Below are 27,754 nucleotides of genomic sequence, written 5' to 3' on the forward strand. Positions count from 1 at the left end.
TATTTTCAGGGAATTTTCCTCTAATATTAATAGAAAACCAACATTTTTTCATATAATTACATATTTTTTTTCCTTTTCTTGATAAAAAGAGTGTTGTTATTATTATTATTTTTGTACGTTTTTCTTTTTTTAGCTTAAGGAAATGCAAGAAGAGAAGACCAATGAAATAGTTACAAATGAGACTATAAAGTTACATAAATAGGTGATTATGTTAATTAATCAATCTCAATGACAAAAATAGTCAGAGAAGGGGAGAGAGGGAAGAAGGGTAGAACAGTCACTGAAGAGAAAAAAGATTAGAAAAAAATTGTCGAAAAACGTAAAATCTAACAAAGAAAAATTATTAATTTTTTAAATTTAAAAAAATTGATAATATTTTATTATTTTTAATATTTTATTAATTAAATAATAATTTTATTTTTAAAGTTAATTATTTTTATTACTTTTCATAATTATCCATAACAGTTTAATAAACGAGTGAAAAATGAAGTTTGTATCAAACTACGATGTTTTCAATTCGTATGTAGTTGTGTTTGGTTGATTATGTCAAAGAGGAAACTAGATTGGCCAAAGGACTATTTCCCACCTAAGGTTTAGTGAAAGGACAAATTCCCACTTATTAACTTTCAAAAATTTAAATACCTATCCATCAGTTAAAATTCATTATAAAAATTAAGGGCAAAATGGTTATTTAGGTAAAAATATTAAAAAACTAAAAAATTATCACATGTCGCCCCATCTAGGTTTAAAAACTCACATTTCCCCCCCACCCAAGTTTGAAAATTCGCCATTCTCCCCTAAGGTTTGGAATTTTTTTCAAGTTTTTTTTGACGAGCTTATTTGTCGCTATTTCCGTTTTTGTCAATCTCTTTCTCCCAATACTCTCTCCCTCACCAACGCTTCCTCTCCCTCCAAACGTAGGGGAGAGGAATCGCTCTACGAAAGAGACATCGAGGAGACAAATCGTGCAATGAAAGAGACACCGGGGAGACGAATCGATCAACGTCTCTAGGGAGATGAATTGCACGATGACGACACCGAGGAGATGCTTCTACTCGTGAAATAACTATCAATGTAATCTTTTATTACTATAAGCCAACCAATCGCAATATCACTATTGATAATATAATATTACAAAATTATTTTATTACTGATAAACCAAATAAGATAATATTAAGTGGGCATTTGGTTTTGGGAATGTTTTATTACTAAAATTGAAAGATTACTTTGAAGATAGATTACTTTAAATATTACTAGCTATAAATTATTATTATATTTGATAAGATTTGATAAAAATGGGTATGTATAAATAATTATTGTGTTTAGTTAAAGGTAATAAAAGATTATTAATATATTATTTTACTTAAATACTCGCAGGTATAATTATTCTAAAACATTTTTTTATGTTATTTGTTATTATTTTTACCCTAAAAAATTAATAAATAAATTATATATTATAATAAAATGAAGATTACCTTAGTAGAAGTGATAAACAAATTACCTCTTATATTACTTGTCACATTACTATTGGTAATAGAAGATTACTGAAATTTTTTATTACTTATAAACCGAACATAATAATGTAAGTAATAAAAAATAGATTATCAAAGTAATATTTAATTTCTCTCAATCAAAAGTACCCTAATAATAATAAATAGATTAGCAAGATAATATTTTATTGTTGTAAACCAAATGACCATGGTAAACAGTTCTAGGCTTTTATGGGGTATTTTGAAGGGGAAAAAAACGAATTGAAACAAATCACACCCAACCCAACCATTTGGACAAAAAAAAAATAGAAGCAAATTGAATTCTCTTATAATATAAAAACTCTATCACGGTTTATAACCTGTGAAACCATCGATTAAAAAAAAAAAAACAGGTTTTCTGAAAGTAGATCCAGCTCTGTTGGATTGTGATACGACATAAAGCCCAAAGAAAATAGGATTGTGTATTTAGAAAATTGGACTTCTCATGTTAATTGATCTCATAGGTCGCTAAATTATCTCGCAGCCACTCAATTAGGATCACCCACCTCCTCCATTGGTAGTTAAAAGAAAAAAATTTAACAAATAAAATTATGCATGTATATATTTCGATATAATTTAAATATATAGATAATATATTATTATGTGATTTGATAATTTTTAATTAAAAATAAAATAACATCTAATTATATGATGATATATTATTTATATATCAAAATTGTATACTAAAAATATATATATATAACAATACTTTTTATGAAAAATTCTTTCGTATGTGCTTGTAATACTTTTTATGTACAAGGTAGACAAAATAGATGAAATTATGCTTGTAATACTCTTTATGAAATAGTATTATGGGCACAAATAATAATATGTCACTATATGATTGAATGTTACTTTATCACTAATTCAAATTTATCTAATCACATATGGTATTTCATTATTTATGTATAAGTTTATGCTTATTGTTGCACATGTAAATAGTTTTATTATTTTTGTAAAGCGTCGTTTGTTATTTATTCGAAAGGTAAGTAGATATGATCTGAATTAAATCTCAAGTAAACTTGAACAATGTTTTCGTTTTTGTATGTTATTTTTAATATAGTATTCAGTTATTTGCACGTGGAATGTTAGACATAAATTAAATCTCTACCTATTTTCAAAAACAAAATTGCGCATCATAGAAACTAAATCAATTATTTACGTAATATTAACATTAATCTTTCACCATTGCTAGAGTTTATTTGTTGCAAAATGTCACATATTCATGTTTGAATGTCAGAGCTTCCAGGAGATCCGATTTTATAGAATGATAGTGTATGTTAGTTTTTAAAGCCAACACCTAGGAACCTTAACATATTAACATATAAATATGATAATTTATTTATTTATTTAGGTAACGAAGAGTCCCGTTCGAACTTAGGTTGGGTACTGTTAAAATTATTGAACATATCATTAGGATTGCTTCTCTGTATACTAGTGTTTTGCTACCCTCCTTTTCTGAGGATGCATTTAGGTTGTATTGCCTTTGGGATTATGTTTTGGGGGTAATGTAAATACTTACCTTCAAAAAAAAAAAAAGCCCCATTCGAACTGAACCCCGCCGGGCTGAACCATATGACCAAATTATCAATAAACTGAAATATTGGAAAGAAAAGGGAAATTAATAAAAATAGGCACAAAATTATGCGCATAAACTTTTTTTGGCAAAATTTTAGTAATTTTACCTTTTTAAACAAATTGTAACTTTTATTTCAACAATACCCTTCACCTTATTTCTTCATATTTAGAGTAGGTTTTTATTGGAAAATTTTGTTTTTGAATATGCAGATTAATTTTGGATTAATTCTTGTGTAATTATTGATATTTACGGATCGGAAACAAATTAATAATTTCTGATGTAAAAGTTCATATTTACGTATTTTTACGAAATGATGAACATAACTACACAGAATATGTGTGGGTGAGAAAAGGTGCATGCAGATATGAAATGGTGTGTGTTTTTTTGAAAGGGTGCGAAAAGATGCTTATTTTTTTGAAAGGGTACGAAAATGTGCAAAAGGAAGAGCGCTTTTTCAAAAGGGTGTGTAGAAATGTGAAATGGTGCGAGTGAATGTGAAAAAATGTGTGTAGATGTGAAATGATATAAATAGATACGTAAAAATACAAATGGATACGTAAAAATGCAAGTGGATACATGAGAATATGAGTGGGTGTGTGAGAACGCATACAGGTGCACACATACCTCTTTGCGTTTCTACGCACCCCTTATATATATATATATATATATATATATATATATATATATAAAATATGTGCATTTTATAAAATGTGTGAAAGGGTGTGTCTTTTTCGAAAAGGTGCAAAAAATACAAAAGAATGCACATTTTTTGAAAGGGTGTAAAAAATGTGCAAAATGATGTGAATTTTTTTCCAAAGGGTGCGAACGGGTATAAAAAGGTACACACAGGTACAAAAGGATATGAGTGGGTGCGAAAAAGTATATGTAGATGTAAAAGGATATAAACGGGTGTGTAAAAATATAAAGAGATGTATGAGAATACATATAGGTGCATATAATATATATGATTACATGATATAATATTATGTATGTATGTATGTATAAAAGGGGTGTGTAGAAATGCAAAGGGATGCGCGTGCACCTATATGCATTTTCACGCAACCATTTATATTTTTACGTACTTGTTTATATTTTTATGCACCCCTTCGAATCCTTTCACACCTACACCCACACTTTCGCATCCGCTCACACCCTTTCGCACCTACGTGCACCCTTTCACACCCGCTCATGCCTTTTCATATTATCGTGCACCCTTTCGCATATTTTTGTACCCTTTCGAAAGACACGTACCCTTATGCACAATTTCGCACTCTTACAAAAAAATGCATACCCTTTTGCATAGTTTCCCACCTTTTCGAAAAACATGCACCATTTCGCATAATTTCACACTCTTTCAAAAAAACACACACCCTTTTGCACATTTTCACACTCTTTCAAAAAACGTGCACCTTTTCGCACAATTTCATATCTTTTCACATATTTTCGCATCCTTTAGAAAAAACGAGCACCCTTTCATATCTAAGTGCACTTTTTCTCACCTACATGCACTCTATGTAGTTATATTCATCATTTCGTAAAGATACTACAATATCAACTTTTACATTAAAAATTATTAATCTGTTTTCGATTTGTAAATATTAGCAATTATACAAAAATTAATCTATATATTCAGAAAGAAGATTTTTTAAAAAAGACTTACTTCGAATACAAAAAAATAAGATAAAAGATATTATTAGAATGAAAATTATAATTCACTTAAAAAGACAAAATTACTAAAATTTTGTTAAAAAAAGTTTACACGCATAACTCCATGCGCATTTTTATTAATTTCCCGTAAGAAAATGTTTCATCATTTAGAAAATGACACAATCATTGTACCTGGTCGCTGGTGAATGTGGGTTTTGTCATTTAAAACGCGTTAAATTTAATGAGTTTGATTTCTGGAAGATAGACGTGGAATGGAACTGCCTGCTGCCTGTTCAAATTCCGACTTCATGCAACGTCTAAGAAAATTTCTTGTCTCTAGTTGGACCACAATTGAAAACGATATATTTCACTAATTATTCATGTAATTTATTTTATTTTATATTATATATTGTTGAATATTGCTCATCACTGACTGGACCCATGTCGATAGGTATAGCGACGATGTAAACTTTTTCTAACGAAGTTTAATTGTTTAGATTAAGGAAAGGTTTGTCAAGAATAATTGTTCAATTATTACGAGGAGTTAAACATTAGAATATATATATTAATGCATCTTAAAATGATCTTAGGAAGAATCCTTCTGGAAGTACATAATTAATGCTTAGATTTTGGCAAGCTGACACATTTTCTCTCTGTAAACTACTTGTATTAATAATCATAAGGTAAAACATAAAATTCCAAATGAGATTTGAGTGTCGTAAAAGTGGGGGTATTATCTACCCGTTGATATATATTTTTCAGCCATTCTCATGATCAAATGAAAGAACTAGAATACATTCTATGTAAGTATGTAGAGTTGAAAGAAATAAATATTTTTTTATGACTGGAAACTTGTCCAATTTGGCCTGATAGATAAACTCTGAGTAAAATATTTTGACCTATAGCATCAAATAATTTAAGATTTTATTAGTCATAAAATCAATATAATTTAAATTCAAACCCCTTTTTTGTTTAGATAAGCTTATAACTCTACTATTTTTGATAATCGAGGGATCCAAAAAAATAATAATAATTGTTGCACATGGTCAGTCTTCTCGCTATATCTATTGCTTGATTGACTATGTCCTCTCGCTCTCCCATGAAACGCATGACAAGATTTTTGCATATATATATAAATAAAACTTATTTCTCACTGCATGCGTTTATATCATGTATAGAAAAGTTTATGTTATTATATTAAGTAATATTATATATATATATATATATATATATATATATATATATATATATATATATATATATTTTTTAAATACATAAATAAATATATGTTTATATGTGTTATTATGTGATTAAATATTATTATATTTTTAATTAATAATTATCTAATCATATGATAATTTATATTAAATATGTATTTATTTATACATTTAAAATAAATATATATAATTTTATTGTATTATATTGGTATATAAGTTGTATTAAAAATATATTTGAAAATACGAATTTGAAAAGGAACGTGAAAAAATAATTGGTAAAATGAATTTTGGAGTGGCAAGTTGAACTAAAAAATCGAATTTATTGCTTTGTTCATGTTCTCATGATAACGTCATGATTGCTTCAAAATTAAGGAAAGCCATTTCTAGTTCCAGAATATGGAGTCAATTATTGTTTAATGGCCGAAGGACTTATTCCCACCTAAAATTTCATTTTTTTTCAAGTTTTCATTCTTTAATTTTAAAAATTTTAAATATTTATCTATAGATGATTAAAATTAACGGAACTCTAACCCCTTAAAATTTAATCTCCCCCTCTCCCTCCAAACCCTAAAAATTAAAGTTTACTCTCTACGCCAAGTTTTAAAAAACGACATTTTCTCTTTTAGGGTTTAATTTTCACTCTCCGACATCAAATCTAATACCATCATCAGTGATGAAGAGTATCTGATGCATCACCGTGCTCCAACGGTCTCTCTCCCTTTTTCTAGAACTTCGACCAACAAAGATCTTGTCTAAGAAGACGAAGAGTTTCATCAAAAAAATGAAGTTCTTCGTCTTTTCAAACGTCTTTGTCTAAGAAGATAATCATCTTCCTAGACAAAGACGAGATCTTTATCTTCGTCTTCGTCTTTTCGATGAAGCTTTTCATTTTTTCAAGTAAGATCTTCGTCAGTTGGAGTTCCAGAGGAAGGGAGAGAGATATCCAGAGCATAGTGATGTATTAGAGACTCTTTATTGTCGGTAATGGTGCCGAAGATTGAAAACTAAACCTTAGGGCGGTGAAATGTCATTTTTTAAAATTTGGCCTAAAGGGCAAACTTTTAGTTTTTAGGATTTAGAGGAGAAAAAGAGATTAAATTTTAATTTAATTGTAATATTACAGATAAAATGATGATTTTATCTCTAAAATTAACATACTTAACCCCTCATAAGTGGTGTGTTTGAGATTTTCATAATTAAAAAGTGAAATTTGGCAAAACATGATACTTTGGGCGGGAACAAGTCCTCTGGCCTTTTTTAATGTATATTATGTTGTCCCTAATTATTGTTATTTTAAGAAATTAATAATCGTATGTAACTTTACTATCATTGCCACTTTTGTTCTTATTTATTATTAAAATAAAACTATATGTATATATTTGTGATTTATAGTTTGAGTATATAAATAATGTGTTATTATATAATTAAATAATTTTAAATTAAAGATAAAATAATATCTAATCATATGATAATACATTATTTATATACTCAAATTATATATTAAAAATATATATATATATATATATATATATAATAGGGATTTGACATTTTGGGTCAGAAAACCAGAAGCATTTCATGTTTGGATTCTTTGAAACATTTTAAATTATATATTACCAATAAATCATTACTGTTGGTTTATTTTTTGAATTTCATGCGAAAATTTTCTTCTGATAACAGAATTTTAAATAATAGAGCAATTTAGAGTCCATATTTTTTAACACAATATATTAATATAATACTATACGATACAAAAAAAATAAAGATAGAATTGAGTTTTTTTATACAAAATTTATTTTACATCAATCTAATACAATTTAAAATCGGGTATTATTAGGATTAATAAAAAAATAACTTAAATTTATATGAACTAATTTGAATATTTAGAGAATTATTATTTTAATAAAATTTGTTAGAGAATTGTTAGGGATATTTATATAATTATAATTACTCATATTATTTTTTATTTTTATTTAAATATTTTATTTTATTATTATACAGTGAGAATATGATTTGATTAGCAATATTATTGATGTGTTTTAAAGATATCTTGATATATAATTTTTAAACCATTTATAAATAAAATAAAATAATTATATTTTATATTTTATTAATAATAGGTTGAGATAATTTGATAAAAAATTTAAAACTGGAAAACAAAATATATCATTGGTATATAATTTTTAGACTATTTATAAATAAAATAAAAAATTATATTTTATATTTTATTAATAATAGGTTGAGATAATTTGATAAAAAAATTTAAAATTGGAAAAACATTTACGATAATGAAAACAATTAACAATTTTGTGTTAATTTAAGTTGTGCGAGGGTAACCTAAATATTAAAATGTTGTTTAAAAATTTTTTATACGATTTTAATCTAGGGTTAGATAGAGTTGAAGGTTTCTGACGTAAAATTTGAATTAATACAATACAATACATATTCGTCCCTATAACACAAATTTGATTGGTCTAAGCAATATTATCTCCCGATACTGAACTTATTAATTTTGTTTATTATATGTTTTAAAAATTTGCACCGTTAAATCTGAAAACGATGGGCTACCCCATGTTAGTCTGTTTTTGTTGGTGCGGAATGTTGACTTGCAATTGGCATGATTTGGGGCAGTCAACGATCTAATTCCATCTCTCATTCTCAACCGTAGTAAGATTGATCAAATTAAAGTTTTAGTAGCGACGTTCAACAATATACTATATCAATTCTCTGGCTGCTCTAACTAATTTAACGGAATCCAAGAAGGTTCCAAAGTAAATATTCGGAATAGTTTTTTTTTTTTGTTAATTTGAATATATAGATAATGTGTAATTACATAATTAAATATTATTTTATCATTAATTTAAAATAATTTATCTAAATAATAATATTTTATTTATATACTTAAATTATGTTTTCTTGTAAGTATATATGCCCGCCAAATTGGTCAATTCTTAGAAAACTAGTATTAAATTAGATGAACATGATATTATAGCTAACTTCTTCTAAAGGAAACTCCTTCTCTCTTCCAGAAAATATCATGATCTGTCTTCATCAATGATAATAAAATTTCAATGAAGAATAGAATTCATTTCTCTTGGCACCAATATATAAGGAGCTAGCCTCCATTCATTTGTTACGACGTGGCACCTTTGCATCCTCGTTTGAGTGCTTGAATCGCCTTGCAAAAGCTCGGAAAGAGTATAATATAAATGGAAATGGGCAATGGTAATGTATCATCAGGGGCATCTAGACTTCAGCGAAACATGAAAGAGAGAATCAGAAGAAAACATATGAATGATCTTCTTTCCGAGCTCGCTTTTGTGACTCTTTTACAATCCTCTAAGGTGTGTATCCTTAATTTCTAGTTTCTTATATATTTTCTTTTTATCGGCAGCAAATGTATATGTGTGTTTTGTACTACAGGTTTCAGCGACTCAGTTGTTGGAGCACGCCACCAATCATATAAAGCAATTGCAAGAAAGAGTCGAGGAGCGGAGGCGGCAAAGAGCATTACTACTAAAAGAGAGTACTGCTGATGAAAATAAAAAGCCAAGCGGGTCAAGATTACCTTCACTCAACATAAAATGTTCAGATTTAAGTTTGGAGATAGATTTGATTTGTGGGTTGGAGAAGAACTTCATGTTGCATGACATTATCAGTATTCTTCAGGAGGAAGGAGCCGAAGTCGTAAGTTCTACTCAGTATAATGCTGGCGATAGAATGATATACATTATTAAGTCTCAGGTTTATATTTATCTCTTTCTTAATTTCTTTTTCTAGCCTTTTAGAGGTCATTTGAATGCTTTAGTCTGTATATATTCATTTGTGTAGGCTATCAGTCCGAGGATTGGTGTAGAAACTACGAGAATTCGTCAGAGAATAAAGGATCTGTGTTTCTAATACAAGATGAACCCTGCGACTCCTTGGTGTAAGGGAAATTTCGAAACTGTAGTTGTTTTATAATCTAAATAATTTGTTCTAAATGATGCAGCCAGGCAAGTGTTGATAAATTGAACTGGGTTGGGTTTAACTTAAAATACATGTATGTTTGTGAGTTTGCTGTTAAGCGTTCGACTTTGTAAAATAAATAAATGTTTAGGACGTTAAAAGTATTTTCAGTCCTTACATGGCATTGTCTTGTTCGGCTTGCAATCTTTTTAGTAAGGATGTTCAAACCAGTTTACAACTTTTTTATATCAGATCAAATTTTCAATTTAGAAAAAATTATGAACCAAAATTGAACCGATTTAAAAATTAATTGATTTTGAATCAAGTCAAAAATATCAATTAAGAATCGAATTTTTGCTTAACTAATTTTTGAACAAAATTACAAAAAATTATCATATTTTATTATTTTTTCTAATTTTTAAAAAAATATATTTAATGTTTTATTCAATTTTTTAAAACCCGGTTTGGTTGGGTTAATGTATATATGTGCATGTATTTTAATGCAGTAAATTTATTTTCCTATTTTAATAATTGCACCATATATTTTCAGGGAATTTTCCTCTAATATTAATAGAAAACCAACATTTTTTCATATAATTACATATTTTTTTTCCTTTTCTTGATAAAAAGAGTGTTGTTATTATTATTATTTTTGTACGTTTTTCTTTTTTTAGCTTAAGGAAATGCAAGAAGAGAAGAACAATGAAATAGTTACAAATGAGACTATAAAGTTACATAAATAGGTGATTATGTTAATTAATCAATCTCAATGACAAAAATAGTCAGAGAAGGGGAGAGAGGGAAGAAGGGTAGAACAGTCACTGAAGAGAAAAAAGATTAGAAAAAAATTGTCGAAAAACGTAAAACCTAACAAAGAAAAATTTAATTTTAAAAAATTCAATTTAAAAGAAAAATTATTAATTTTTTAAATTTAAAAAAATTGATAATATTTTATTATTTTTAATATATTATTAATTAAATAATAATTTTATTTTTAAAGTTAATTATTTTTATTACTTTTCATAATTATCCATAACAGTTTAATAAACGAGTGAAAAATGAAATTTATATCAAACTACGATGTTTTCAATTCGTATGTAGGTGTGTTTGGTTGATTATGTCAAAGAGGAAACTAAATTGGCCAAAGGACTATTTCCCACCCAAGGTTTAGTGAAAGGACAAATTCCCACTTGTTAACTTTTAAAAATCTAAATACCCACCCATCAGTTAAAATTCATTATAAAAATTAAGGGCAAAATGGTCATTTAACTAAAAATATTAAAAAACTATAAAATTATCACATGTCGCCCTATCTAGGTTTAAAAACTAACATTCCCCCCCCCCCCCCCCCCCCCACCCAAGTTTGAAAATTCGCCATTCTCCCCTAAGGTTTGGAATTTTTTTCTAGTTTTTTTTTACGAGCTTATTTGTCGCTATTTCCGTTTCTGTCAAACTCTTTCTCCCAGTACTCTCTCCCTCACCAGCGCTTCCTCTCCCTCCAAACGTAGGGGAGAGGAATCGCTCTACGAAAGAGACGTCGAGGAGACAAATCATGCAATGAAAGAGACACCGGGGAGACGAATCGATCAACGTCTCTAGGGAGATGAATAGCGTGATAACGACACCGAGGAGATGCTTCTACTCGTGAAATAAATGTCAATGTAATCTTTTATTACTATAAGCCAACCAATCGCAATATCACCATTGATAATATTATATTACAAAATTATTTTATTACTGATAAACCAAATAAGATAATATTAAATGGGCATTTGGTTTTGAGAATGTTTTATTACTAAAATTGAAAGATTACTTTGAAGATAGATTACTTTAAATATTACTAGCTATAAATTATTATTATATTTGATAAGATTTGATAAAAATGGGTAGGTATAAATAATTATTGTGTTTAGTTAAAGGTAATAAAATATTATTAATATATTATTTTACTTAAATACTCGTAGGTATAATTATTCTAAAACATTTTTTTATGTTATTTGTTATTATTTTTACCCTAAAAAATTAATAAATAAATTATATATTATAATAAAATCAAGATTATCTTAGTAGAAGTGGTAAACAGATTACCTCTTATATTACTTGTTACATTACTATTGGTAATAGAAGATTACTGAAATTTTTTATTATTTATAAACCGAATATAGTAATGTAAGTAATAAAAAATAGATTATCAAAATAATATTTAATTTCTCTCAATCAAACGTACCCTAATAATAATAAATAGATTAGTAAGATAATATTTTATTGTTGTAAACCAAATGACCACGGTAAACAGTTCTAGGCTTTTATGGGGTATTTTGAAGGGGAAAAAAACGAATTGAAACAAATCACACCCAACCCAACCATTTGGACAAAAAAAATAAGAAGCAAATTGAATTCTCTTATAATATAAAAACTCTATGACGGTTTATAACCTGTGAAACCATCGATTAAAAAAAAAAACAGGTTTTCTGAAAGTAGATCCAGCTCTGTTGGATTGTGATACGACATAAAGCCCAAAGAAAATAGGATTGTGTATTTAGAAAATTGGACTTCTCCTGTTAATTGATCTCATAGGTCGCTAAATAATCTCACAACCACTCATTTAGGATCACCCACCTCCATTGGTAGTTAAAAGAAAAAAAGTTAACAAATAAAATTATGCATGTATATATTTTGATATAATTTAAATATATAGATAATATATTATTATGTGATTTGATAATTTTTTATTAAAAATAAAATAACATCTAATTATATGATGATATATTATTTATATATCAAAATTATATACTAAAAATATATATACATAACAATACTTTTTATGAAAAATTCTTTCGTATGTGCTTGTAATACTCTTTATGGAGTAGTATTATGGGCACAAATAATAATATGTCACTATGTGATTGAATGTTACTTTATCACTAATTCAAATTTATCTAATCACATATGATATTTCATTATTTATGTATAAGTTTATGCTCATTGTTGTATATGTACATAGTTTTATTATTTTTGTAAAGCGTCGTTTGTTATTTATTCGAAAGGTAAGTAGATATGATCTGAATTAAATCTCAAGTAAACTTGAAGAATGTTTTCGTTTTTGTATGTTATTTTTAATATAGTATTCAGTTATTTGTACATGGAATGTTAGACAAATTAAATCTCTACCTATTTTCAAAAACAAAATTGCGCATTATAGAAACTAAATCAATTATTTACGTAATATTAACATTAATCTTTCACCATTGCTAGAGTTTATTTGTTGCAAAATATCACATATTCATGTTTGAATGTCAGAGCTTCCAGGAGATCCGATTTTATAGAATGATAGTGTATGTTAGTTTTTAAAGCCAACACCTAGGAACCTTAATATATTAACATATAAATATGATAATTTATTTATTTATTTTGGTAACGAAGAGTCCCGTTCGAACTTAGGTTGGGTACTGTTAAAATTATTGAACATATCATTAGGATTGCTTCTCTGTATACTAGTGTTTTGCTACCCTCCTTTTCTGAGGATCCATTTAGGTTGTATTGTCTTTGGGATTATGTTTTGGGGGTAATGTAAATACTTACCTTTAAAAAAAAAAAGCCCCATTCGAACTGAACCCCGCCGGGCTGAACCATATGACCAAATTATCAATAAACTGAAATATTGGAAAGAAAAGGGAAATTAATAAAAATAGGCACAAAATTATGCGCATAAACTTTTTTTGGCAAAATTTTAGTAATTTTACCTTTTTAAACAAATTGTAACTTTTATTTCAACAATACCCTTCACCTTATTTCTTCATATTCAGAGTAGGTTTTTATTGGAAAATTTTGTTTTTGAATATACAGATTAATTTTAGATTAATTCTTGTGTAATTATTGATATTTACGGATCGAACACAAATTAATAATTTCTGATGTAAAAGTTCTTATTTACGTAATTTTACGAAATGATGAACATAACTACACAGAATATGTGTGGGTGAGAAAAGGTGCATGCAGATATGAAATGGTGTGTGTTTTTTCGAAAGGGTGCGAAAAGATGCTTATTTTTTTGAAAGGGTATGAAAATGTGCAAAAGGAAGAGCGCTTTTTCAAAAGGGTGTGTAGAAATGTGAAATGGTGCGAGTGAATGTGAAAAAATGTGTGTAGATGTGAAAGGATATAAACAGATACGTAAAAATACAAATGGATACGTAAAAATGCAAGTGGATACATGAAAATATGAGTGGGTGTGTGAGAATACATACAAGTGCACACGTACCTCTTTGCATTTCTACGCAACCCTTATATATATATATATATATATATATATATATATATATATATATATATATATATATATAATTATATAAATAAGGGGTGCAAAGAAGTGCATGCCCCTTTTATATATATATAATATGTGCATTTTATAAAATGTGTGAAAGGGTGTGTCTTTTTCGAAAAGGTGCAAAAAATACAAAAGAATGCACATTTTTTGAAAGGGTGTAAAAATGTGCAAAATGATGTGAATTTTTTTCAAAAGGGTGCGAACGGGTATAAAAAGGTACACACAGGTACAAAAGGATATGAGTGGGTGCGAAATAGTATATGTAGATGTAAAAGGATACAAACGGGTGTGTAAAAATACAAAGGGATGTATGAGAATACATATAGGTGCATATAATATATATGATTACATGATATAATATTATATATGTATGTATGTATGTATGTATGTATGTATAAAAAGGGTGTGTAGAAATGCACCTAATGTTAGTCTGAAAACGACGGGCTACCCCATGTTAGTCTGTTTTTGTTGGTGCGGAATGTTGACTTGCAATTGGCATGATTTGGGGCAGTCAACGATCTAATTCCATCTCTCATTCTCAACCGTAGTAAGATTGATCAAATTAAAGTTTTAGTACCGACGTTCAACAATATACTATATCAATTCTCTGGCTGCTATAACTAATTTAACGGAATCCAAGAAGGTTCCAAAGTAAATATTCGGAATAGGTTTTTTTTAAGATTAATTTGAATATATAGATAATGTGTAATTATATAATTAAATATTATTTTATCATTAATTTAAAATAATTCATCTAAATAATAATATTTTATTTATATACTTAAATTATGTTTTCTTGTAAGTATATATCCCCGCTAAATTGGTCAATTCTTAGAAAACTAGTATTAAATTAGATGAACGTGATATTATAGCTAACTTCTTCTAAAGGAAACTCCTTCTCTCTTCCAGAAAATATCATGATCTGTCTTCATCAATGATAATAAAATTTCAATGAAGAATAGAATTCATTTCTCTTGGCACCAATATATAAGGAGCTAGCCTCCATTCATTTGTTACGACGTGGCACCTTTGCATCCTCGTTTGAGTGCTTGAATCGCCTTGCAAAAGCTCGGAAAGAGTGTAATATAAATGGAAATGGGCAATGGTAATGTATCATCAGGGGCATCTAGACTTCAGCGAAACATGAAAGAGAGAATCAGAAGAAAACATATGAAAGATCTTCTTTCCGAGCTCGCTTTTGTGACTCTTTTACAATCCTCTAAGGTGTGTATCCTTAATTTCTAGTTTCTTATATACTTTCTTTTTATCGGCAGCAAATGTATATGTGTGTTTTGTATTACAGGTTTCAGCGACTCAGTTGTTGGAGCACGCCACCAATCATATAAAGCAATTGCAAGAAAGAGTCGAGGAGCGGAGGCGGCAAAGAGCATTACTACTAAAAGAGAGTATTGCTGATGAAAATAAAAAGCCAAGCGGGTCAAGATTACCTTCACTCAACATAAAATGTTCAGATTTAAGTTTGGAGATAGATTTGATTTGTGGGTTGGAGAAGAACTTCATGTTGCATGACATTATCAGTATTCTTCAGGAGGAAGGAGCCGAAGTCATAAGTTCTACTCAGTATAATGCTGGCGATAGAATCATATACATTATTAAGTCTCAGGTTTATATCTATCTCTTTCTTAATTACTTTTTCTAGCCTTTTAGAGGTCATTTGAATGCTTTAGTCTGTATATATTCATTTGTGTAGGCTATCAGTCCGAGGATTGGTGTAGAAACTACAAGAATTCGTCAGAGAATAAAGGATCTGTGTTTCTAATACAAGATGAACTCTGCGACTCCTTGGTGTAAGGGAAATTTCGAAACTGTAGTTGTTTTATAATCTAAATAATTTGTTCTAAATGATGCAGCCAGGCAAGTGTTGATAAATTGAACTGGGTTGGGTTTAACTTAAAATACATGTATGTTTGTGAGTTTGCTGTTAAGCGTTCGACTTTGTAAAATAAATAAATGTTTAGGACGTTAAAAGTATTTTCAGTCCTTACAGGGCATTGTCTTGTTTGGCTTGCAATCTTTTTAGTAAGGGTGTTCAAAACAGTTTACAAATTTTTTATATAGAATCAAATTTTCAGTTTAAAAAAAAATTATAAACCAAAATTAAACCGATTTAAAAATTAATTGATTTTGAATCGAGTCGAAAATATCAATTAATTAAATCGAATTTTTGCTTAACTAATTTTTGAATAGTAAATTTATTTTCCTATCGTAATAATGGCACCATATATTTTCAAGGAATTTTCCTCTAATATTAATAGAAAACCAACATTTTTTCATATAATTACATATTTTTTTTCCTTTTCTTGATAAAAAGAGTGCTGTTATTATTATTATTTTTGTATGTTTTTCTTTTTTTAGCTTAAAGAAAATGCAAGAAGAGAAGAACAATGAAATAGTTACAAATGAGATTATAAAGTTACGTAAATAGGTGATTATGTTAATTAATCAATCTCAATGACAAAAATAGTCAGAGAAGGAGAGAGATGGGAGAAGGGCAGGACAGTCACTGAAGAGAGAAAAGACTAGAAAAAAATTGTTGAAAAACATAAAACCTAATGGAGAAAAATATAATTTTTGAATATTTAATTTAAAAAAATTATTAATTTTTTAAATTAAAAAAATTGATAATATTTTATTATTTTTAATATATTATTAATTAAATAATAATTTTATTTTTAAAATTAATTATTTTTATTATTTTTCATAATTATCCATGACAGTTTAATATACAGGGGAAAAATGAAGTTTACATCAAACTACGACGTTTTGAGTACGGATGTGGGTGTGTTTGGTTGATTATGTCAAAGAGGAAATTAAATTGACCAAAGGCTTATTTCCCACCCAAGGTTTAGTGAAAAGACAGATTCTCATCCATTAACTTTCAAAAATCTAAATACTCATCTATCAGTTAAAATTCACTATTAAAATTAATGGTAAAATGATATTTAGTTAAAAATATTAAAAAACTAAAAAATTATCACATGTCGCCCCATCTAGGTTTAAAAACTAACATTTCCTCCTACCCAAGGTTTGAAAATTCGCCATTTCTCCTTAGGGTTTGGAAATTTTTTCCAATTTTTTTTAGTGAGCCTTTTTGTCGCCATTTCCATTTCTGTCAATCTCTTCCTCCCAGTACTCTCCCTCATCGGCGCTCCCTCTCCCTCCAAATGTAGGGGAGACGAATCGTTCTATGAAAGAGATGTTGGAGAGACAAATTGTGCGATGAAAGAGACACCGGGGAGACGAATAGTGTGATGACGACACTGAGGAGATGCTTCTACTTGTGGTTGAGATCCGTCAACCTTCTTCTTTGGCTGTTGACAAAAGATTAATGGGGAAGGCCGACTCTGCTCGTCGAAAGGAACTAAAAAAAAATTCTAAACCCTAGGGGAGAATAGTGAATTTTCAAATGTTGGGTGGGAAGAAATGTTAATTTTTTAACCTAGGAGAGCCAAATGTGAGAATTTTTTAGTTTTTTTAAATATTTTTAGTTAAATCATCATTTTACCCTTAATGTCAACAGTAAATTGTTGCTGATGGGTGGGTATTTGGGTTGAACGTTAATTAGTGGGAACATGTCTTTTTACTAAACCTTGGGTGGAAAATTGTCCTTTGGCAATTAAATTTAAGCATCTCCTGTGGCATGAGAAACCCCAACGACTGAATGCAATTCACGTGAAGGATGCTCCTCTAAATATTGCGGCAGTCAATGGAAAATATTAATAAAAAGAGTGAATCACCTGTTCCCACCCAAGGTTTAACTCAAAAACCTTTTCCACCCTTAGTTACATAAATAACACTTTACTACCCAAAATATAACAACATTAACAACAAAAATTTATCATAACTCCAAACACATAAAATTACTAAATTATCCCTAATAATTTAATTTAATATAAAATTACCATTTTCTCTCTCCCTCTTCTCTGTTTCTTCATCTTTTTTGTTCAGCCATTTTTTTCTCCCTCTTTTTTGTTTCTTTTTCCTTTGTCCAATTATTTTCTCTCTCCCTCTTCTTTGTTTCTTCTCAGCCATTTTCTCACTCTCTCTTATTTGTTTCTTCCTACCATTTTCTCTCTCCCTCTTCTTTGTTGCTTTTATGTATTTGCCAAGCCATTTCTCTTAGAAGTTTTAAATTTTTCTTGTTTACTTCAACCAATTGGGTAATCTATATTATCAAAATATAAACATTAAATACGTGATTTTACATGAAGAAGTTATACAAAATTTCATTTTTTTTCCTTTTTTATATTTACAATATTTCTAGTTATCTTAAACGTATTCATAAATGTGGGTTTATAAAGTTTTAAAGAAGATAGTCGTGAGATCTAGAGGTTGAATTCAGATTTTTATTTTGAATTTAGGTTTTAAATTCAGAGTTTAATATTGATTTTTCTCTTATATTTTTAATTTAAAATTAGATTTAAGAATAAACTAAACACAAATCAAATCAAATTTAAATGATTTTTTTGTGAATCTAATATCACATAGATTAAAAAATATTTAATAATATTTTTACCCTTTTTATTAGTCAATACTTGTTAATAGTGTTATATTTTAGGTGGAAAAATGTTATTTAATTATTTAAAGGTAGAAAAGTGCTTTTGAGTCAAACCTTGGGTGGGAATATGTGATTCCCTCTAATAAGAACAATGTTTAGCTTCTTGATGCAAGTCAAAGTCATTTTAACTCACTTTAATACCACATCAAATTTCTTTTACATAATTTATAGCATTTTGACTCAAATTGATAGAAACTTGCAAAATACGCTGTATTCGAAATATATTTGAAAGTACGAATTCGAAAAGGAAACGTGAAAAAATAATTGGTAAAACGAATTTTGGAGTGGCTAGGTGAACTAAAAAGTTGAATTTATTGCTTCCTCGCTAAGACTTCTATCTATATCAAAAACGTTATTTTAATATATATAAATTATAAAAATATTAAAAAATAATATCTACCGTGTTTAAAAATTTTATCAATTATATATAATAAGAATATAATTTTATTAATAATATTATTAACGTGTTTTCAAAGTTTTAATATGTAATTTTTAAACTATTTGTAAACAATAATTCAATAAAAAATTAAAATGTTAAAAATATTTATAATAATAAAAACAATTAAAAAATTAAATTAAATTAAATTAAACTGAATGTTAAAAAGTTAAATTAGGGTTAATAATTTTTATTACTATTCTAATTAAAATTGAGATAGCTAATTTAACCGAAACCGAAGCTTCCTGAAGGTGAAATGGAGTCTGTCTACCGAAGGCTTGAGATTGACAACACGAGAACTGAATTTATTGTTTTTACATTCGAGTTCTAATCTTTGAAAAAGATAGTATTTTTGACTTATTCAAACGCCAAATTAAATAATCACAGAAGCCCCACTAGTCTTGCACTTTCCAAATTTTAATTTGCCGTTGTAAAATGATAGTGTTACATATATAAATAATATATATAATTTTATACATAAATAATAATATATTATTATATAATTAGATAATTTTAAATTAAAAATAAAATAATATATAATTAAATGATAATATATTATTATTTATATATAAAATTATATATATTATTTATGTACAAAATTTTATTACTCTCAAAAAAACCCCGATTGTCAAATATTATTTACCCTCTCACTACGATGAACACCAAATATCTATAAAAAAAAAACCCTTAATAATGTCTATTATCAAATATTAATTATCCCCATTAGATGTAATATCTAGTAAAATATTATTATTATGTAAATCCCTAAAAAATTCGATCTTACCCCATTTGTTAAATAGTATTATTATGCGTGATTTATGTAATACATGTGATAACATTTATCAATAGGAATCAAACATTTTCTAGTCAAATTTTGAGTTTCAAGCCAGAAGAAACACACTTTAGACTTTTTTAAAAGATCTTTCCGTGGACTAAAAACCAGTTTCAATTAAAAAAATGTAACATTTGTAAAAAATAAAATAAAAAAATCGTAAAAAATGATATATAATATAAACACAAATTGCAAACTCTGCTTTCAAAAACATATTTAAAAAAAACTTTAAAATAAACTATTTAAGTTCTTCAAACTGGCCATGGGAAAAAATCATTTGGTCGGCAAGTGAAGCTTGAATGTGGTCAAATAGTAGTAAAACGTCATTTATACAATGAGACAAATTCGTTGACTTCATTTGCTTGGAAGTAATATTATATATATATATATATATATATATATATATATATATATATATATATATATATATATATAAAACATAATTTATATATATGGATAATATTATCATATAATTAAATATTATTTTATTTTTAATTTAAAATTATTTAATTATATAATAAAATATTATTTATATATTTAAATTATATAAAAAAAATGCACAGATTGTTTTATTGTTTTTGTTTGTGAATCTGCCCCCTAAATTGGTCAATTTAATTAATTACACCTGAAAACAGGAGTATTAAATTAGATGAACATGACATTATAGCTAACTTTTCCAAAAGCAGACTCCTTCCCTCTTCCAGTCAACACCATGATCTGTCGTCCTCAATGATGATAAAATTCCAATGAAGAATTAATTTCTCTTGGCACCAATATATAAGCAGCTAGCCTCTATTCATTTGTTACGACCTGATTCATTTGCATCCTTGTTTGAGTGTTTGAATAGCCTGGCAAAGGCTCGGAAACAGCAATATAAATGGAAAAGGGCAATCAAGATGTATCGTCAGGGGCATCTAGACTTCAGCGAAACATGAAAGAGAGAATCAGAAGAAAAAATATGAAAGATCTTCTTTCCGAGCTCGCTTTTGTAACTCCTTTACAATCCTCTAAGGTGTGTATCCTTAATTTCTAGTTATATATATATATATTTTTTTTTTATCGGCAGCAAACGTATATGTGTGTTTTGTATTACAGGTTTCAGTGACTGAGTTGTTGGAGCACGCCACCAATCATATAAAGCAATTGCAAGAAGGTGTCGAGGAGCGAAGGCGGCAAAGAGCATTACTACTGAAAGAGAGTATTGCTGATGAAAAAAAAAAGCCAAGCGGGTCAAGATTACCTTCACTCAACATAAAATGTTCAGATTCAAGTTTGGAAATAAATTTGATTTGTGGGTTGGAGGAGAACTTCATGTTGCATGACATTATCAGTATTCTTCAGGAAGAAGGAGCCGAAGTCATAAGTTCTACTCAGTATAATGCTGGCGATAGAATCTTATACACCATTAAGTCTCAGGTTTATATCCACCTATTTCTTAATTACTTTTTCTAGCCTTTTAGAGGTCATTTGAATGCTTTAGTCTGTATATATTCATTTGTGCAGGCTATCAGTCCGAGGATTGGTGTAGAAACTACAAGAATTCGTCTGAGAATAAAGGATCTGTGTTTCTAATATCTAGCCTGGAGTTATGCAACACAGAAACGTATACAAGGTGAACCCTGCGGCTCCTTGGTGTCAGGGAAATTTCGAAACTTTAGTTGTTTTATAATCTAAATAATTAGTTCTAAATGATGTAGCTAGGCGAGTCTTGATAAATTGAACTGGGTTTAACTTAGAATATATGTATGTTGTGAGTTTGCTGTTGAAACGTTCCACTATGTAAAACAAACAAATTTTATGAAGTTAAAACTATTTTCAGTCCTTTCATGGCATCGTCTTGTTCGGCTTCCCAATCCTTTTAGGGCAACAGAGAATACTAATATAGCAATATTATTATTTTGACAGCTTTGTTATTCTACAATCAATTCAAAATTTTATCAATTAATTTTTTTTTTATTCCTACTAAAAATCAATAAAGCTGTTTGTCCTCGTTTAAAATACACAAATAAATATATATTTAATGTATATCATTTTATAATTAGATGAGCATTATCTCTGAATAAAAATCATTCGTCTTTATTAGAGACTAAGATAGTTCATCTTTGTTGACAACAATATCACACAATATTGGAAGGAGAACGCATCAGAGAGAAAGAGATTTTACCTAAAGATCATCAAAGAACTCTTTTCATCATCTAAAAATTGAATTTAAAAAATTGAAAACTCTAAAAGAAAAATATTGTTTTTGAAAATTTTAATTAAAGAAAAACTGTTAATTTTTAAATCTTAAAGGGAGAAATGAAATCAAATATAAATTTATCTTTAATATTAAATATAAAATAATAATTTTATTTTTAAAATTAATAAAATTAATTATCTATAAATAACTAAATAAGATTTTTAAAATTAATAAAAACAATTGGGGAAACAATATTCTCTGGATGGCAAAAAGACCTTCTTTGGCCTAAAAAAATCAGATATTTAAATGTGCCGACAAACTCCTGGTAGACGTTCATATGATTGACATGACAACACAGATGTCACGATTGAAAGCAAGACATACCAACAAAACAATGACATGATGATGGATTGGGCTCACACCATATTATCTTAACCAATCATACATTTTTCGGTTAAATAATGATAAAATTAATAAAATATTAAAATTTTTATATTTATAAAATTTTAACTTATTTAATATAATTATTATAAGTATCATTAATTTATTTTAAATTTATTTATTTAATAAATATAAATAAAATTTTTCATTATTTTAAAAAAAATTCATGTTATCGTATAATTGAAAGCTAACTTGATAACAAATACCCAGTAAGTGCAATGTGTATATGTAAACATGAAGCCATGAATGGCGAGGAGCTTACTGCTGCTCCATGAACCAACTGCAGTTGTTAATTACATATGCACAACGGAACTGCATCAAAGGAAAATACTTGAATAGCCAGAGTCATATCCATTGACGTTTCAAAGATGTCATTTAATTCGGACAACCAAAATAATATTAAAAAATTCAATAAATATCTGCTGCTTCGTCAAGTAACAGAGTGTGAATATTCGAGCTGGTGAAAGAGAAAGGGAAAGCCAAGGTCTCATTCCGTATGCCGACCTCTAAATCCCTCCTTTGAAGCAATAATAAATGAATATGTTTATCATTATTCAGCAATACCAAAAAATTAAAAGTTAATAAAATTGATAAAATATTAAAAAATTTTAAATAAAATATTTGAATTTAAATTTTGGTTACATTTGGCAAATTTTATATTTTTTAATATATAAATAAATATGGGGATTCAATCTACTTTTAATTACATTAAAGCAAAGATAGAAAAGAGAAAAAAAAATGATCGTATAAAATTATAAATTTATGATTATATCTGATAAATTAAATTGAGAAAAATAAAATGTGGAAAAAATGTTCACATTTTCCATGCTCTCTAATTTTCAAAGGCAATACACGCGTGGCGTAGCATAAAATATTTATTTGCTATGTTGATTAAGTGTTCAATCATAAATATGAATATCAAGTTATCAAGAAATGACATTCATATTTAATTTTTATTGGGGTAGTATTATATATAACTTTTATGTATAATTTTGTATATAAAGAGATGTTATGTTATGAATATCAGGTTGTCAAAGTTCTAATGCTGTAATTAATAAAAGAATAATTTAATGCGTATCTGTTTTGAATATATCTATTGTAAACAGTATAATAGACAATGATTAATTGAAAATCATCTACTATAAATAATATAGTAGGTGATAAACAGTATCATTATGTGAATTCAAACTTTGATCATAATAAGGGTAATTTAGAAACTGTAAAATTTTTATAATATAATTATTATGTGTATAAAAAGTGTAATAAAATTGTATAAATAGACCTAAAAAATAACATTTTTTTCAATATCGTGTGTCACACACACGCATGTGGTCTTAAAAGAACAAGTTGTTTGTGGTATAATAGTAAAAATGTGAAGAACTTTATAATATTAATTTCCCAAAAAAAAAAAAAAGCTCTAAGAATAATTCGATCAAACATATAAAATATAAAGGCCAAAAGACATATTTCCACCTAAAGTTTAGTGCAAATCTAGATTTATATTTACTAATTTTTAAAAACTTAAATATTTACCTGTTTGTTAATTTCGGTTATTATTGTTGAGAGTAAAATCATCATCTAAAGAATTGATTTAAAAAATATAAATTTTATCTCATTTTTCTCATATTAGTTTTAAAAACTATTAATTCCCCCTAAGTTTAGTTTTAAAAATTTTTTTTCAAGTTTAAAAAATTCACATTTGCCCCCCGTTTTTAGGGTTTCATAGTTATACTATCGAACTAACTACCCCCATATTTTTTACTCTTACAGTTGTCACCCCATACTTTGAAACCTTGACTTTCCCTTCTCTTCTCTAGTTGCCCTTCACTTTCTAGCACCATTCTTCGTTTTGTCATTGTTCTCTCACTCTCAAATCAATGCATGGACGACAAAAGTTGAACACAAAGTCGTTGTTGACTGAATCGGTGTGAAAGAAATGGCTTAAGGTTTCAACTTCATTTTGGATTCATCGACAAATTTCGCATCGTCATGGACCTCTGCTACGATGGTCAACGACGGTGTGACATCTCCTTCCTTTGATTTGTCAAATTGAAGGGAGACAAAACACCGATTCGACCAAATTGAAGCATTAATCATTAAAATCGAGCTAGACTTTTACTCGATTTTGGTCAAATTTTATGTGAGATGAGAGATAAAAGAGAAGAAGGTGAAGGGATGTCATAATGACTCGATCTTAGATGTTAAAGATGAAGGGAAAAGGACATTAATGGTGATCTAAAAGTTGAAGTTGAAAATGGGGTGAAACTAAAATTTTTTTGAAGGCTAGGGAGCAGCTTTAAATAGGAAAAATATGAGAAACTGAAACCCTAGACTTGGGGGAAAAAGATTAGTTTTTAAACCTAAAAAAAAATTAAAAAAATTGTTAATTTTCAAAACTAAGATAGGAAAAAGAGATAATTTGTATATTCTTTACATAAATTTTACAAATAATGATTTTATTCTTGACAATAACAACAAAAATTAACAAATGGGTAAGTATTTATATTTTTAAAAGTTAGCTTGTGTGAGTTAGGTTTGCACTAAACCTTGGGTGGGAATAAGCCCCTTGGCCAAATATAAATGAAAAATTGAAATTCCAACACTCAAAATAAGCTTGCAAAGAGCTTATGGAAAGCTCAAATTTTGAGCTTCCCCCTTAAAATAGCTAATTCTAATATACAAGCAAACGATCTAAAAAAATTCAGAATGTGTATAACTATAATAAAAAAATTTTAAAAAAAAAAAACTTTTTCAACTAATTAATCAGTCCAACTAACAACCTTTAAAATTTGTTTACCAAAGAATAAAATTTATAGTTAAGACATGTTATATCAATACAAATATATAGAAACCTTTTACTACTATACATTAATTGCAAAAATATAAAATAAGAAAACTTAAAAATAAGGGAAGATTAAAGGAGTTTAAATGCTACACATTCATAATTGGCACAACAATTTCCAAGGAGCCACACTTACTTACTACAAAAGATTCCAAAGAGAAAAGGATTTAAATTTTATAAATGAGCTATTGATGACATAAAAAGATTTTAGATAGATAGGATACCTATTCGAGAAATGTTTCTTCGAGAAATTTTTTTTAAGCAAATTTGACCAACAACCAGTTGTAAAACTAGTTATCAAGAAACATCCCCTTAACTATCGTGCACATAGACCTCGCATCATGCAATAGTAAGACCTCTATTTAATAGTAGATTAATTTAGAAACTTTAGATAGAATTTTTTTTTATAATCCTTTATACCAATGAGGAAAAGTCATTTCCTCTTTTCATTATTATAAATATCTCCTCTTATTCAATTAGAAAAAGAATAAACCATCTTAATCATATTTGGATTAGGAAATTCCTAATATTTTTGTTTCAATGTTAAAATTAATGAGCTTACATAACGATATAAGGAGAAAAGCCTCTACAGTCACAACATGTAATTCACTCTATGGAGTCTTAGCCTTTTGTCCTACGATTTTCAACAACTGATGGGAGAAACTGAAAAGGAAGGCTAACGGAGATTAATAGTAAGACTTTAAAAAGTCTCGAATAAAAAGGTTAAAAGGAGATTCCACATCGAAAATATCCATTCACCAATCTATTCGATTATATATATGTGACCTATAAAAACAAGAGATTATTTTCGCAATTTAAGGATATGAAAAGGGATTGTGTTAGATAAGACCATAATGAATATACCATAATCATCACAATATCAACCACGACACAAATCTAGTGTCAAGATATCCTAAGGCGATCAAAGGATCTTATCAATAAAGGGTGCCTTGGAGAATTCGCGGTTAAATGCATCTCAACCAAGCCACAACCTTAAGCAATGGGAAGGACACCTTTAAGAGGTACCCCTCTCGCCACACAGCTCAAGCAGTGCCTCAACAGAATATCTCCACAAAGCTTCCAATTAGTTTAGGTGAAGCCTAGGGGCCAAATAATGTCTCCAAAGCCTAATGTAAGAATAAAACATTTTGCTTTAGTTCGGATGTACACCTTCAATTCAATTATAGATTTGAACTAAAGTCTCTTGCTCTTTTATTAATTCGTTACCCTTATTAAGCTCACTGTTCATTATTCAATTTCGCATGTTTGTTTTTAACTATAAACTAATGCAGTGAAGTTATAGTAGGAGTAATGTGATATTTGATCATATTTTTGTTGTGAGATTTTGATGTTCATTCAACAAAATATACATGAAAGTATGCAAAATAGAGCAACCAAAGCAACAAATAAAGCCAATACCAAATATGACTCAAACCTTACTATATAAATAGAATTATCCAATTGAAAAAAACTACACAAAAAAGAACTATAATTCAAGGCACGAGTCATGAGACCCAAGCTTCTGCGTGCCAATGTATGAAGTTTTTTAATTACATGATATATTGATAGGTCGAAGGACTATTTCCCATCCAAGTTTTAGTCCAATTTTAAAAATACATCTGCAATAATTCAAAAATCCAAACACCCACTCATGGGCTAACTTCCCTTAAAAACAATGGTAAAACTATCATTTTAACAATAATATTAAAAAATATATAATTTTATCTTATTCTCCTCCAAGTTTTAAAAATTGACATTTCACCTCATATTTCAATTTTGAAAAGTTACCATTCCTTTCAAGGGTTTGGAATTTTTAAGGTTTTTTCTTAGGCAATCAGAGCTGGCTTTCCCCACCCATCTTTTGTTGGCGGCCAAAGAAGAAGGAAGGGCAATCATCCATCTTTCGTCCAAGGCTCAGATGACCACCCATTTATCACATTTAGATGACGCTCAGGTGATGTCGCACGATTCGTCGATCTCAGCCACGATGACAATGATGATGACGACGAAGATGGGATGATGTTAGATGACTACGAGAGACATTGGGACAACGACGACAAACACTTGGACGACGCCAAGGAGACGAATTGTGTGAAAGAAGGGGAGATGATTTGCATGAAAGATAGGAGACGTTGGTTAAGATTCGTCACCCTTCGAGCATCAGAAGAATGATGGGTGGTTCGAAATAAAGGAGAGAGATG

At 28.2% G+C, this 27,754-nt stretch overlaps 3 protein-coding genes across 3 annotated transcripts; all 3 read left to right on the plus strand.

Moving 5' to 3' along the window:
* The first annotated feature begins 9,115 nt into the window (after positions 1-9,115).
* On the plus strand, positions 9,116-10,094 carry LOC123217631 (transcription factor bHLH167-like). The gene is made up of 3 exons (XM_044638721.1): positions 9,116-9,313; positions 9,393-9,713; positions 9,801-10,094. Exons 1-3 carry the CDS (start codon positions 9,179-9,181, stop codon positions 9,867-9,869), a joined length of 525 nt encoding a protein of 174 aa, XP_044494656.1. The 5' UTR covers positions 9,116-9,178; the 3' UTR covers positions 9,870-10,094.
* A 5,171-nt stretch (positions 10,095-15,265) lies between these two features.
* Positions 15,266-16,249, plus strand: LOC123217522 (transcription factor bHLH167-like). Its single transcript, XM_044638593.1, has 3 exons — positions 15,266-15,468; positions 15,548-15,868; positions 15,956-16,249. The coding sequence occupies exons 1-3, from the start codon at positions 15,334-15,336 to the stop codon at positions 16,022-16,024; spliced, it is 525 nt and encodes a 174-aa protein (XP_044494528.1). The 5' UTR covers positions 15,266-15,333; the 3' UTR covers positions 16,025-16,249.
* A 4,660-nt stretch (positions 16,250-20,909) lies between these two features.
* LOC123217523 (transcription factor bHLH167-like) lies at positions 20,910-21,859 on the plus strand. The gene is made up of 3 exons (XM_044638594.1): positions 20,910-21,103; positions 21,187-21,507; positions 21,595-21,859. Exons 1-3 carry the CDS (start codon positions 20,969-20,971, stop codon positions 21,661-21,663), a joined length of 525 nt encoding a protein of 174 aa, XP_044494529.1. The 5' UTR covers positions 20,910-20,968; the 3' UTR covers positions 21,664-21,859.
* Positions 21,860-27,754: the final 5,895 nt, after the last annotated feature.

The sequence above is a fragment of the Mangifera indica genome, chromosome 5 (genome assembly GCF_011075055.1).
Source record: "Mangifera indica cultivar Alphonso chromosome 5, CATAS_Mindica_2.1, whole genome shotgun sequence".
NCBI lineage: Eukaryota > Viridiplantae > Streptophyta > Magnoliopsida > Sapindales > Anacardiaceae > Mangifera > Mangifera indica.